General features: G+C 49.1%; 1 protein-coding gene across 2 annotated transcripts in view; it reads left to right on the forward strand.

The window, feature by feature from the left end:
- Positions 1 to 254: 254 nt before the first annotated feature.
- Positions 255 to 15513, forward strand: part of STUM (stum, mechanosensory transduction mediator homolog) — a 55386-nt gene continuing 40127 nt past the window's right edge. Inside the window, exon 1 of one of the 2 annotated variants that reach the window (XM_057729413.1) lies at positions 255 to 714. In XM_057729413.1, coding sequence (XP_057585396.1) covers positions 516 to 714 — 199 coding nt within the window. In that variant the 5' untranslated portion in view covers positions 255 to 515. The remainder of the gene's footprint in view (positions 715 to 15513) is intronic. The other variant, XM_057729416.1, reaches the window with a different exon arrangement.

Consider the following 15513-nt stretch of genomic DNA (forward strand, 5'->3'; position numbering starts at 1 on the left):
GAAGCCTTTCCCCACCGTGCCAGCCGAGCGCACACGTCCAGTTCGCGGTGTCCTTGGCTGAGGTTCCCGCCCCGTTCACCTGCCTGGGGAATGAGAGGTGTGTCCATCCCTCCCAATATCTGGACAACCAGCTCCCTCTGCGTGCCTCTTCTACTTTCTTCCCTCCGCCCTGACTTGTAAGTGGTATTTTGGGGGGTGGGGGGAAACGAGGAGAGGGCGGGGAAGGGGCCCTGCGGGGAGGGGCGTCGGAGCGCTGTCACCGAGTGTCACGCCGCCCTCCCCGCCCCTCCGCCCGGGGTGTGGAGCGCAGCGGAGCGCGCGGCAGAGGGCCGGGCGCGTGGGGACGCGGGAGTGCGGGGTTCTGGGCGAGCCGCGCGGCACACGGAGCACGCTGGCCGCCTGAGCTCGGCGCGCAGCCCGGAGCCCGGAGCCGGGAGCCGGCCGCCACCCGCCTCCTGTGCCCTGGGCGGCAGCCCCGGCCGCGGCAGCCCGGCTCTCGGGGAGCGCGCCCCGCCATGGAGCCTTCGCACAAAGACGCCGAGACGGCGGCGGCGGCGGCGGCGGTGGCGGCGGCAGACCGGGGGGCGTCCTCGTCCAGCGGGGTGGTGGTGCAGGTCCGCGAAAAGAAGGGCCCCCTGCGCGCCGCCATCCCCTACATGCCCTTCCCCGTGGCCGTCATCTGTCTCTTCCTCAACACTTTCGTGCCGGGATTGGGTAAGACGCGGCGGCCGCGACCCCTGCGCCCCGGGCCCCGGCGCGGGAGGGCGGCAGGGGAGGCGCCGGGGAGGGACCCTCGGGCGGCGCCCACGGGCGGCAAGAGCGGCTGCGCCGGCGCTCCCAGCGCCCTCTGGCAGGTGGCAGAAGCGCGTGGAGTGGGCGCCCGGAGGGAGGCGCGGTGCAGGGCTCCCTGACACGCCTTTCGCCTTCTCGGATCTGGGAGCCAGTAAATCTGGCCCCAAAGAGCCAGAAACTTTGCCGGGAATGCTGGAGCCCGTGGGCGGCGGCCCAGACGGCTCTCTCGGCCCCGGCTGGGCTCCCCTCCAGGCGCCCCCAAATCCTGCCTCTTCTCTCCGCCACGCGCGCCCTCCCACGAGCCCCTTTCTCCGAGGGGCGCAGGGCCCCAGCAGGAAGAGCCTTGGGGCCACGGGTGGGGGAGACCAAGCTCCCGGGCATTCGAGAAGTCGGCCGAGCTGGGGAAAAGGGGGGCGAGCCGGGATGGAAGACTCCCCGCAGCCCCGCCTGCATTCGCGCGGCGGGGCGCGGGTGGGGGCGAGAGCGCTTTAGCCAGAGTCTCCTCCACCACCTTCCGGAGTGCCGGCGATTCCGCTAGCACCCCCGCAGGACGCCAAGGGGAAGAGGGATGATTTTATTAGTTTAGGTGCCTGGGGTTTGAACCGCACTTGGCCAGAGGTGACCCCATGACTCCCTCCCATCACTTCCGTTCCTGAGAAAGTGGAGAGCGCGCGGATGCAATTCTGTGTCGGACTTTGGCTGCCCGGAAGGTCCCTGATGGCACCCGTGTCCGAAATTTTAAAAGAGGCCCATCACAGAGACAGGAGTGCCGAAGAGGTCATGAAGGGAGGAAATGGGAAGTTTACTTGATCCTCGCTCTCCTAACCCAACCCCCAAATCTGTGTGCACGCCCTCCCCCCACTCCCAGCTTGCCAGCTTGGCACCGGCTGTTCTTCCGTGCTAAGAGCACCCCACCCCCCAATTCCGCGCGGGACTGGAGAGGCAGGCACCTCTGTGCCCAGGAGAAAGCTTGCCAATGTAAGGCTCCAAGTTCCCAAGAACAGAGGTCCGCTAGCAATGGTTTTCTGTTTTGCTTTGGCCTTTCTCACGCCCCGCGTTTAGCCGGCTTTGCAGGGTCCTCTGCGGCGCTGATAGCGAACATCACACCCACCCACGCAGGTCATGTTCAAGTTCGCCTTCGTGCTTATCTTTCTGCCCTCTGGGGGGGGGGGGGAGGGGGGTAGGCTGTGGCCAGAGCAGTGCATCGGTCTGAGCAGGAAGTCAGGTGGTCTTTAGCTGGGTGTCCCCCCGGTTGGTGGCTTCAGCAGCCTGGTTGGTGTCATTAGGCGGCTCTCTGTACACGGAGACACTGTGAGGAGGCAAGCAGACGTTAATTCAAGTTGTGTCAGAAACTCCCACCAGCTGGAGTGAAAACACACTGCCTGTCCATCTCTCCCGGGATGTGAAGATCGTGAGCAGGGATGTGTCTTGATTCCACTTTTCTGAAAGTGGTGAAGTAAATGCCATCTGATGGTTTTTGAGGAAAGAGGCACATTGCTGCCAGGTGCGAGGAGCTACATCAGGTGTCTGCGGGGTGAGGCGACAGCCCCTGTGCACCTGCATAGCCCTCCTGGGTGTGCCTCACTAGGCCCCTTTCCCACGCCTAGCTCTGCGGCCACACCCCCTGCCCTCCCGCGCCCCGGCCCTGGGCATCCAGCTTTTCCTTCATTACACTTCCCTTTGTTAGATCACAATCCCGTGGGATTTTTGTAAGAAAGCTTTCTAAGAAGACAGAAGAAAATAAAGAGGAAAAAAAAGCAAACTACAAAAGTAATAAGACAGGCTGAGGTGAGCCATGGGTATACAGACTTCTGAACTTTCAGTAACTGAATCCAGGCATTTTATCGTTTTATTTTGGCTGTCATCGTACAGCTGACTGGGTGCACAGGCCCTTGCCCCTCTCCACATTGAAGGGGCTTCCAGATCTTTGTTGGTGTTTCTTGTCTGTGAGTCAGGGATGCCTGTCTCTCCAGGTTGCTAGGAGGATGAAATGAGATTACGTAAAGCCCGGGGTCTGGCCATTAGAGAGCGTTCCAGAGACCGTAGGTCCCTCTTGCTCTTTGCCCTTCTGCAGAGCTGAGCACTGGTCCCATCTCTGGTGTGTGGGGGTGCCCTCTGGAACCTTTCTTCTGAGTACTTGTTGACCTCTCTGCTCCCCTCAACCTGCAGTAGAGTTCTGGATGACAAAGCAGCATAAGCAAAACTTGCAGGCATTTTGTTTGTTTTTTGCACTGCCCTCTCCCCAGTGGTTTGAATGGTCCCAGCTCTCAGAAATTTTTCCCTCAGCCCAGATCCACTTCTCCAGGTCCTCCTGGCTTATCTGATGCTCCTGTGAAAACTGAATATTCATGTCTGGCCCTGCCCTTTGAGGAAATAAAGCCGCTTTTAATCCGACAAACACAGAGCACCCACCGCATGCCCAGCACGGAGGATGTGATGGTGAACAGAACAGTGGAGATGGCACAGATTGTTGGGGAAAACTGATGCGAACTTTGTTTAAATTTGTAAGTGCTGTGATGGCAGCAGGAACAGTATCTGAGCAGTAACTGATTCTTCCAGGGGTGGGGTCGGGGTTCAGAGAAAGCTTCCCAGAGGGAGTAGTATTAGGTTAGACTTTGCTGAGAGTATCCATCATGTGCTTCCCAGCACTTGCCATCCTCACTTCCCTCCTACTGTCTGGAAACTGGTCACAACACTGGCCCAAAGAGCTCTTCTTTTTTCTGGAAACTTGTTTACCTGCAAGTCCTCTCCTCATTTGCAAATTGGATGAGAGTGCCAGTGTTGGGCTGAATGAAGGCATAGTTTTCTCTGATACAGTGTCTCAGGTCCATCCAGTCTGTAGGACCTGCCATGGAGAAGCCCAGTCCTTATAATTCCCTGGTACCTTCTTGATCCAGGCAACAGTGCTGTCAGGATAACATACCATAAGAGGGATGTTTCCTCTCCTGAGGAGTGGATGGGAAGGAGAAGTGATTTATGATCACTCCAACTCCCCATTGGAACAATACAAAATAAATTTGAAAAACAGACAATGGTAGTTTCTTATTCAGTGAAACTCTATTAATAAAGACCATGGACTTTCATAGTCCAACAGGTAGAGCATTTATAAGTATACACAATTACTCATACGTGTAATAGAAGTTTACTGTTATGCCCCAAAATGGCCAGAGGGTTTATCTGTTGGTAGGAGAAAAACTATACTTTTGTATTTGAAAATTGTATCTATCTTGATTGACTTGGTGAAATGAAAATGTTGATAACTCAGATAGTGGCTGGGAAAGTGGGACAGAGGAGAACTTCCATTGACTGTTAACCATTCCGCCAGATTAATGTTGGCTATTAATCTACTGTTGAATATTCATAAATATTTAATCTATCCCTAATATGTTGCCTACTCTTTGACATTCAGCTAAGGTCTTGCTTCCCTGGTCACAGCGCCACAGGCTGGCTCAGCTTCTCTCTCTCTTTCCTTTCAGCCTGAGCTTTTAATTGATGATTCATCGTGCCCTACCTTGTGGCATCTTTTGTGTTGTTGCCTTTTTATTACTGTTTCAAGAATTTATTCTCTGTCTATCTAACTAGACTAACATTTTAAATTTCTCCTTGACATAGTATGCTATTTATGAATGCACATTGACCAGAATTATACTCCTGGAATAGGCATTAGAGCTCAGCTGGTCCAATGCCTTTATTTTATATATGTGAGGCAGGCCCGAGGGTGAAAGGACCAAGGAAGTTTGCATCCTATTCAACCATTTTAAGGAAGTTATTTGAGGATGTATTTCAGCAAAACAAGAGAGTAAACTGAGAAAGAAGATATGAGATCCAGGGAATGATGAATCCAATTCAGGGCAGCCATGAAAAGCAATTCAGGATAAGATTGTCCAGCAAGCCTGGAGGGCAGTCAGTCTTCATTAGAGTGGGAGGGTGGACGGCTCCAGGAAAAAGGTTTCTGAGGATGATGTGAGGAGGGGACATTCCATAGAGTAGAGAGTATTACTGGTGTACTGCAAGAGATTAAAGTTGTGATACAAAAAAGAGAGCAAGCAAGAAAAACAGAAGGCGATTAGTAACTGTAGTAAAGACAAAAAGCTATGCAAAAGCATTAAGATCCCCAAATGAAGCAACCTACCCAATTATATCAGGAGATCAGTAGGTTTCAAAAAGAATAGAAGATTTCAAACAATAAATGAGAAAGAATTTGAGGATATTAGGGATATGATGTAGAAGGCATGTGTTTCTTCTGTGAACAATAAAAAAGAGAGGTAGTAACAAATTCAGGAAAAAAAAAAACTTTTTATTAAAGGGATATCTCAAATAGGAAGCAAATCAAAATGTGGCCTGATTTTAAGCGAGTGATGGAATGTAAGAAAGTCTCTTTTAAGTGCATAGAGTCTGTCCTTGGAACAGTGGTGCACAATATGGGCTCTTAGCTTCTTTCTGATTCTGCAGTGAAGAATACTTGCTTAGTCATAATGATATACGTGTTCCTTAGTGGTTTTTAACTTCTGAAACCAACCACAGGCAAAGCACTGAAGACTACTTAATAATAGCTATAAAGGAGGAGGTAAGATTTTTTCACCTTGGCAATAGAAAATTAAAAAAAAAAAAAAACCCGCTTGTAGAAGCTGGCAGGTAGATTGTGATAGATTAAGTCATTGTTCCTACTTATCCTCTGAAAGATGATGGCACATCCCCACTTAATGCCATATGGCCTGCCACGATTCCTGTGAGAGGGGACTACTTCCTTCCCTGCCCATTGATATCAGGCTTGGCCACGTGACTTGCGTTGGCCAACTGACTGAGTGGAAGTGACATATGCCATGCCTGAGCAGACATTTTCAGAGGTATTGTGAGGTTCTGCCATTGTTCTCTTCCTTCTCTCATGAGAATGGCAGGTCTCAGATTGGGGCTGCTCCTCAACCTGCTTCCCAGAATAAAGAGGTCATCAGAAGCAGAGCATGGCATGTCACATAAGTGAGAAATAAGCCTGAGTGACTGAGATTTTTCTGTTGTTTCTGTTGTTATTGTCCCAATGCAGCCTACCAAAGTTGACTAACGTGTGTGGGGAGGGTAGAGTAGAGGTGTGAATACCCTCCTCGTGTGAGGTGGGTGATCAAGACGTGCTGTCTGTCGTTGATAGACCAAGAAATAAAGGCAACCAAGAAAATCAGCAGCAGCACTGACATACAGTAGTGATGTATTGGGACAATGGCATAATGTGGGAACAAGAGTAGAAGGGAGAAGAGGAATGGTGTAAGTAAGCTGACTCATGTATCGTAGCAGAAAGTCAGTAAATGATGTCTAAAGTTGATAAAAGAGAAAAAGCAATATAAACATACTCTGGAGATAAGGAAAACACTAGAAGAATTCCCACTCTTTCTGACATCATCAATTTTCTTTTGTCTAGTGGCTCATTCTTAGCACATATACATACTAAAATTGTCTCCCATCTTTTTGAAATAGGCTCTCTTGATCCCACACCCACCTCTGCCCACTGCCCATCTCCCTGTTCCCCTTTATGGTGCAATTCCCTGAAAGAGTTGTCTAGATCTGTTGTCATCAATCCCTCTTCTCTCATTCTCTCTCTAAGCATGTTTTTGCCTCCATCACTCACCTCAACTGTACTTGTCAGAATCACCAGTCTCCTCCAGATTTGCTGAACCCAGTGGTCAATTCTGTCTTTATCTTCCCAGACCTCTCAGTCACATTGGACACAATTGCTCACTCCTTCCTCAAAACACTGTCTTCACTTGGCTTCTGAAACGCCTCCCTCTCCTAGTTTTCTTTATACCTTGTGAATCTGTCTCTGTTTCCTTTGCTCATATCATCGACTTCTAAGCTTGGGAGTTCCCCAGGGCACTTGATCTTCTTGAGTTTGATCTTCCCTTTGATCTTGATCTTCTCTTTGATCTCAATCTCTTTTCCACCTACACTCACCCCTCTGATGTTCATGCTCAGTTTCCTGGCTTTAAATTATGTCCTTGTGATGAAGACTCCCAGATCCAGATCTCCAGCTCAGACCTCTCCCCTGACCTCCGGAATCTTATATCCAGCTGGCTTCTCAGCATCTCCCCTTGGAAACCAAAAGGCATCATAGACTTAACTTATCCAAAACCAAACTTCTGAATTTCTTCCCTAAACTTACTTCTCCCTCGTCTTTCCCCATCTCAGCAAATGGCATCCTTCCAGTAGCTCAGGCCAAAAGCAGGGATTCATCCTTGACTCTTCTTTTTCTCACACCCCACGCCCAGTCTGTCAGGAGACACTTGGCTCTGCTTTCAAAATGTAGTCAGTATCTGACCACTCCTGACCACCTTGTGTCTACTTTGCTGGTCCAGGCCTCCATCTTCTCCAGAGCACAATGGCCTCTTAATGGGCTGCTTGCCTTTACTGACCTTTCTTATAGTCTGTCCTCACCATGGCAATAAGAGTGGTCCTTTTAAAACACAAGCGAGTCAGATCATGTTACTTTTGAGCTGGAAACCCTTCAGTGGCTCTCACGTCACTCAAGTACAAGCTCAAGTCCTCAGGATGACCCACCAGGCTCTAGGCCAGAACTTTTCAAAAGAAATATAACAGGAGCCACAGGTGTGATCTAAAAATCTCTAGTACCTATATCATAAAAAAAGTAAAAAGGAACAGGTGAAATTCACTTTATTAGTCTATTGTACTTAACCCAGGATATCCAAAATTTTATCATTCAATGCATTTCAGTATAAAAATTATAAACGAGATATTTTCTATTCCTTTTTTGTGTGTATTAGGTTTTCAAAATCTGTTGTGAGTTTTACATTTACATTGCCTCTCGGTCTGGACTAGCCCCACTCAAGCGCCCAGCAGCCACAGCTGGGCTGTATCGGACAGCACGGCCCCAGAGCATCCCCCACACTGTCATTCTGATTTCATCTTCTGCTCTCCCTCCTGCTTACTCTGCTCCAGCCCCACTGGCTTCTTCACTATGTCTTGACTATGTCAGAGGCACCTCCTCAGCTCAAGCCCTTTGCATTTGCTGTTCCTCCTGCCAGAGTACTTGTTCTGCATACATCTACGTGGCTCCCTTGTTCACATCCTCTGTCTTTGCTCAGATGTCACCAATTCACCGAGGCCTTCTGTATTAGTGTGTTAGGGCTACCAGAACACCTACTATGGGCTGGGCGGCTTAAAGAAGAGAAATTGATTTTCTCACAGTTCTGGAGGCTGGAAGTCCAAGATCAAGGTGTTAGTGGGGTTGGTTTCTCCTGAGTTCTCTCTCCTTGGCTTGTAGACAACCACTTTTTCCCTGTGTCTTCATGTGGTCTTCTCTCTGTGTGTCCCTGTGTCCAGATCTCCTCTTCTTATAAGGACACCAGCCATATTGGGTTAGGGCCCAACCTGAAGACCTCATTTGAAGTAATTTACCTCTTTAAAGACCTTTTCTCCAAACACAGTCACATTCTGAGGCACTGGGAGTTAGGACTTCAACCTAGGAGTTTTGAGGGGATGCAATTCAGCCCATAACCCCTTCTAGATGATCTTACTTGAAACTGTGGCTCTCTGCCTCCTCCCCAGACTCCCTGTCTTTCCCTAGTTCATTTCCCTTAAGAGCACTCTCACTATGGAAATGCGGTGTAGGGCAGGGGCCCCGTCTCCTCTGACCTTGCATCTCAGCGGGAGCACAGCCCTGGCCCGGAGCAGGAGCACAGTGCGCGTGTGCAGCAGGGGGAGTCAGCACTCCTCTGCTCAGCGGCCTCCTGGGTCTACACTTAAACACACACCTCCTCAGTATCGCCTGCTGAGTGACCAGGTTGCTCCCCACGGCAGTCCGTTTCTTGCCACATCTTGGAAGAAATGTGGATGCCGTTTACATTATTGAACCTGACCCAGTCACGCCTCAAAGTGTCGCTGCCCAGGCTGTGAGCCAGCTCACTAGGGGCTACGTCCCATGGGAGACTCACTGAGCAGGTGTCGCTTGGCGTAGTGACGTTTATACGTTGGCTTGTAAGGGATGCTGCCATGTGCAGGTAGGTGGGGAGGGTAGATACAGCAGGGTGACGTGGAGGGCGCTGGGCTAAGCCACATCTCCAGTGGTGCAGCAGCTTCGTGAAGCCACAAGACACCGCGGAAAGGGGGTGGATTAGAAGTCAGGAGGCCCCAGAGCTAGTTCTGGTTCTTCAGACACATGTGGCCCTGAGCCCCTTCCTCTCTCTGAGCCCGTTTCCCCATCTGTGAAACGGAAATAATCCCCACTCCGCCGCTTCGCAAGGTCATTATGTTCTGCGATCAGAAAGAGGGTTATCACTGCCCGTTCACATGAACAGAAGTTCCTCTGTTCCCAAGATGGTTCCTGGGGTTGTCCTCACAGTGACAGCAGGGCGGGCGGGAGAACCATGAGCAGGGCAGCTTGTTCAGCATTTGATCCCACTTGGCTCAGAGCTGAAACCCGGGACCTCCTGTGGGGCACTGCAGAGGGCGGGGGTGGGGCTGGGGAGAGCTCACACACCCAACATGCTCGGGGGGAACGGCGCACGTTCTCCCGGGCCTGGTTTACCATTTACAAGAAGACTCTGCCATTATAACCCCCAGACCCTGGGCTTCTGCGAGAGATGTGTCTCTGAGGCCACGCTCCCGTTTGGTAAGAGGCTGTGGGAGCATCAAGCGGGTGAATGAATGTTTGTGCGTGTGTCTGGACGCACAGGCACCCACACAAATGCCCCACAAGCTTTACCTATTGTTATCTTACTGTAAAAGTTAGATCCTAGGTCTGTGTTTGAACTTCCCAGCTCATGAGTCCAGGGAAACCATTCATTCATCCTGGAGGCCATATTGCTGGTTGGTAGCCTTGAAGCCCTGTCACCTGGGCAAGGGGCAGGGGTCAGCCTTGGGAAGATGTGTTTTTATTGAACTGTAGTAGATGTACAACATTACATTAGTTTCAGGTGTACAACATACTGATTCAATGTTTCTATAGATTATACTTCATTTAAACTTATTGCAAAGTATCGGCTATCTTCCCTGTGCTGTATAATATACCCTTGTTGCTTACTGATTTTATACATAGTAGTTTGTATCTCTTAAGCCCCTACCCCTATCTTGCCCCTCCTCCTTTCCCTCTGCCCACTGGTCACCACTAGTTTGTTCTCTCTGTGTTTCTGCTTTGCTATATTCATTCGTTTTATTTTTTTAGACTCCACATGGAAGTGATATCATACAGTATTTGTCTTTGTCTGACTTATTTCACTAAGCATAATATCCTCCAAGTCCACCCACACTGTTGCAAATAACAGAATTTCATTTTCTTAAAATTAATTTGATTGAAGTGTAGTTGATTTACAATGTTGTGTTAATTTCTGCTGTACAGCAAAATGATTCAGTTATACACACACACACACACACACACACACACACACACTCACACACCCCTATATATATTCTTTTTTATATTCTTTTCCATTATGGTTTATTATAGGATATTGAATGTAGTTCCCTGTGCTGTACAGTAGGATCTTTTTGTTCATCCATCCTATATATAACAGTTTGCCTCTGCTAGTCCCAAACTCCCAATCCTTCCCTCCCCCCCACCTCTTGGCAACCACAAGTCTGTTCTCTATGTCTGTGAGTCCGTTTTTATTTTGTAGATAGGTTCATTTGTGTCATATTTTATATTCCACATAGAGGGGATATCATATGATCTTTGTCTTTCTCTTTCTGGCTTACTTAACCTAGTATGATAATCTATAGGTCCATCCATGTTGCTGCAAATGGCATTATTTCATTCTTTTTTATGGCTGAGTAATATTCCGTTTTGTGTGTGTGTGTGTGTGTGTGTGTGTGTGTGTGTGTGTGTGTGTGTGTATACCACATCTTCATCCATTTGTCTGTTGATGGATACTTATTTGCATTTATTTTATGAAAGGTCTTAAACTCATTGAAGAAGTCATTTTTCTTGAAAAGAATAAAATTACATGAGACCAGGGCTGTCCTGGAGCCTGGAATGTGTAGGGGCCATGGGCAGGTCTTCTGTAGGCTTTGGTCTTCACTGACTGAGGAGTTTGACCCTGAAGCCAAGAATAATTTGGTGTCTGTGGAGAAGGGCCTGTCACCTGTCCTAAAACCTCAACAAAGAAAATGGTTACTTTTCCCAGGGCCAGGCAGCTTTAGGGCCATCCAATCCCTTTATTTTACAGAGAAGAGGCCTCCTCCCAGACCCAAGACCCTTACCCACAATCTCACATCACTTATCCCAGCCTGAGGCCTTCCTGCCTACCCCAGTGCCTGGCTTGTACTGGAGGGTTAATTGCTATCTGTCGAATCCAGTGAGTGCGCGGGTATTGTAAAGACCTGGTGAGAGCTGCAGGGGACAACACATGACTTGTCAGTGACCACTTGTGATCCCACCACTCGGACTTTCTTCTCCTCACTGCCCCAGCCTTTTTTCCCCTTCATAACAGCTTTATTGAGATATAGCTACATACCATACATGTCACTCTTTCAACATACCATACATGTCACTCTTTCAAATGTACAGCTCAGTGGCTTTTAGCAAATTCACAGCCTTTTGCTCCTTTCCCTGCCCTGCCTTCCAGTCTCACCATCTGGCCACCCTCCTTTCAGAACCTCGGAAGCTTAACATGACCAGGACACCTTCAGGCAGGTGGTTTTGAGGAAGAGTGGTTGTTTGGGCACCTTTTGGTTGTGACTGTCTCAGAGTTCTGCTAGTCAGCCATCCACGTCTCAGAAGGCAAGGCCCAGATGGGCGAGATGTGAGCCGCCTGAAGGCTTCCGGAACAAACATTGTTTGGGAGGTTGTCATATTTTATTTTCTGTTTTGTTTTTAAAAGAAGCATCTCACCAAGAAGAAAAGCTTTCTCAATGAAAATGTAAAAGCATGGCACCAGTGGCGCAAGTTGAAATGTGGGCCATTTCCAAGGTGGAGTGAGCCCCTCCCTCTGGGGACAGATGGGCTCTGGCCCTGGTTGTGGGTGTTGCATTGGCCTGAGAAGTCACCCTTAGGCCAGGCGGCAGAAGGGAGCGCCCACAGCACCTCAGATGGATGTGGGTCTTCCTGGGCCACAGCTCAGTGCACCTGTGATTTTAACAGAATTTCTATTTTAGCAGATCAGGCCCATCTCTGCCCATGTCTTAGCTCTGCCCTTTTCATTCTTCTGCTCTGAAACCTTCAATAGCTCCCTGTCGTCCACGGACTAAGTTCACCTTCCACAATGGAGCCACCAGGATTCAATGAACTTTACCTATTCTTTCCCTCCCTTTACTGAGTCAGACTGGGTGACTTGCTTTTATGGTTCTGCCTGTGCATTTTTGCTTCTCTGTAGCCCTGCCTGGAACACCCTCCCCCACCTTCATGTCCAAATCCTGCCCACCTTCCAGGCCCACCTCCAACGCCCCTGCCGGTCCAAGCCTTTCTTGACCGTTCCCCTGGGGGGTGCTCCTCCTTCCTGAGGCTACAAGGCCACGTAGGTCGTAGGACATTAAATTCTATTCTTCTGTTTGTGTCTTAATCTTCTTACATAAATCATCTCCTTGAGGGGAGGGGCCGTGCTTTATCACCTTCGACCTCCCACAGCACCTAGCACGGTCCAGTAGGCATTTGTCAAGGAAAGATGTGTGTGCAAACTGACTTCTGGTTGTGAAGGTGGAGTCAAGAGCACGTCCTTGCTCCGTTAACCTAGTGAGCGTGTCTCTTACACAAGGGACACAGGCTCTCATGTCACTTCTCAGCCTTCCTGGCTCAGAGGGAAGGAAGGGGTCCAGCTCTCAGGGCTGAGGCAGGACTGGAGGAGGGCTGTGCCACAGCACGTGTGTCTCTCGGGGGTCCTTGGTGTTCCAGCCACTCAAGGGAGGGACATGGGGCAGGAGAGGGATGTTGGCCGCCCCGTGGCTGGGACAGAGGGCTTGTTCTGTGGGGAATTCATTGAGGACAGTCACCATGTGACTGGGAAGAGCCGGGCCAGCATCCATCCTTTCACGTTGTTCAGCCAACAGCTGATAAGTGTGGGGGGTGGACAGGGAGGGGGAAGCAGTCGAGGCAATCAATCTTAGTAAACCACTTTAATAAAGATTGGTTTGGGCAATAGCCATCAAATTAAATCTAGGGGGACATTTTGATGAGAAGCAGGATACCTGCATGATCTTAAAGTGTCTCTCCACAGAATGCTTACTACTTGCAAGGGGAAACGTCATACGGCAGAGAAACCAGCCAGCATCTTGAATGGATGAACAAAATAACATTACCTAGACGTTGAAAATATCATGCTAGGTGAAAGGAGCCAGTCCCAAAGGACCACATATTGTGTGATTCCATTTATATGAAACGTCCAGAAAGGGGCCAATCCGGAGAGACAGAAAATAGTTGTGCGGGGAGGAGTGGCCTGGTGGGGAGGATGTGGGGAATGATTGCTAATGAGTATGGGGTTTCTTTTTGGGGTGATAAAAGTGTTCTGAGATGGATTGTGGTGATGGTGCCCACAACCTGAATATACAAAAAGCCACTGAATGATTAAATGGGTGAATGCTATGGTGTATGAATTATATCTCAATAAAGCTGTTTAAAAAGTTAGCATCACCAAGGAGGAGCAGCGAGACATTGCATGCCTCCGGATGTGACCTCCTGAGAGGGACACAACGTCACTTTTGTGGTATTCTAGCCAGGATGCATAATCTGAATCTATTCCTGAGGAAATATCAGAAAAGCCCCAAATTGAGGGGCATTCCACAAAATACCTGGCCTGTATTCTTCAAAAATATCATCGTTATGAAAGATTAAAGGAGACAAAAAACCATGACAACTACATGCAAAGCATAATCTTGAGGGTATTGGATTCTGTATGGAGAGATGAAGAATACCAATGAGGATATTATTAGACAATTGACAGAATTAGAATATGGACGCTATATTGGAAAAAAATATTGTGTCCATATTACGCTTCCTAAGATCAGTAACTGTGCTGTGGATACGTAACAGAATATCTTGTCTTTGGACATACACTGAAGTATTAAGGAATAAAAAGCCATGATGTATGTGGCTTGTTTACAGATGGTTCAGAAAAAAGATAATGTGTAAAGCGAAAGCGAGAGAAATACAAAACAAATGTAGTCGAGTGTTAAAAATTGGTCAATCTGGGCAAAGGGTAGACAGGATTTTTCTGTATTATTCTTGAAATTTTCTGTAAGTTTGAAAGTCTTTTAAAATGAGAAGTTAAAAATTATATGGTTAAAAGCCAAACGTCTGAACTTATATAGTTCAGATATAGCAATTGCACCTAAATCGAAACTACTATACCCTATGTAAGTGTTTTCCTATCACTTAAGGTCTACCAGCTCTAACTCACTCAGGGGCTGCCTGGGGCCACAGGAAGAAAGTCATGGTACAAGCTGGCATTGGCTTGCAGGGACCCCCAAAAGAGATTTTCTCAGGGACACCAACCATTAAACCCCAAGGAGGCACAAGAGCTTATTACAGCCAGTTGGGAATGTGAGCTGTTCCCCTGCTCCATCAGCACAACAGGCTTAATTATGACTAAAGTGAGTTTCCGGGGAGGCTGGGGCCCTTGGGCAGTGCACACAGCTGGCCCACCTTGCAGTGGCTGGTTGGGACTGACCATGCTGCATTCCCAGCCTTCCTTTGGGACCGGTCAGGCATCTGAATGCTTCAGCTGGAGCTGGAGCAGGTCCTGATGCTGCAGAGCTATTTTGGGGAAGTCTTTCTTGTCTCGGTAATTCCTCTTTTTGACATCTCAGTGTGGATTCCAAGAATCCTTTGTGGACCACAAAGAAACCAACCTCAAGCCAACAACCAATGACTACACCATGCTGGGAGGGGATGGGAGAGCCTACCCTTAGCCTCGGTCACTCTGAGGGGACATGTGGATTGACCATCCAAGTGGAATGTTTCCAGGGATCACCCTGTGGCCTGACTCAGGAAGGAAAAAATAAACATAACCATCTTAGGCCCTAACACTGGGGTTCTGAGGCTCAAGGCAGAAGCCGGGAGGGGCAGTGGCTGATGCACCAAAGCTCTCAGGTTGGCTGTGGCCAGGCTTCCGAGGTCTGGGGCTTCAGTGCCTGTGCTGGACTCTGAGGAGAGGGGCCTTACCCTGGGGCTTGGGAATTGATTTGGGCAAAAGGAAAGCAGAGAAAAGCCATGGCCTGGGCAAGACCTCAATTGCTTGGGCCTACACTTGGGTGGAACAAGCTGTGTTTTTGTTTGTTTGTTTGTTTGTTTTTGTACACTTTTTTTTTGCGGTGGGGGGCGGGGATCTTCGTTTGCTGCCCATGGATCAAACCTGAGCCCCCTGCATTGGAAGCGTAGAGTCTTAACCACTGGACCACTGGGGAAGTCCCATGGCTGTGTGTTTTATTTTTCCTTCCCAGCTTCTCTTCTGAGCCCAGTGCAGAACCTGCCACAGGGCGCTGTTGATGTTCCAGGGTGGGTTCCCCTGAGGACTGAGAGCTGGTCTATCCTGTGTTAGGATGTATAATAGGTACTTGGAGATGGACCCATGCACCCCTTAAAGGTAGACCCAGGAAGGAAGGAGTAAGCAATATGTCACCCTAGTGCTGTTTTCATGCCATCATTTCGTATTCTGCATGGGGTTCTCCACCCCCCACCCCTCAGGCATCAGGGGATCAGCACTACCACCAACCATGGGGGAGATGCACGTGGTTCTTAGCATAAGTCTGAAGACAGTGAACACTGACGGGTGGTAGGGAATAGGGTGATGG

The sequence above is a fragment of the Hippopotamus amphibius genome, chromosome 3, assembly GCF_030028045.1.
Source record: "Hippopotamus amphibius kiboko isolate mHipAmp2 chromosome 3, mHipAmp2.hap2, whole genome shotgun sequence".
Lineage (NCBI taxonomy): Eukaryota > Metazoa > Chordata > Mammalia > Artiodactyla > Hippopotamidae > Hippopotamus > Hippopotamus amphibius.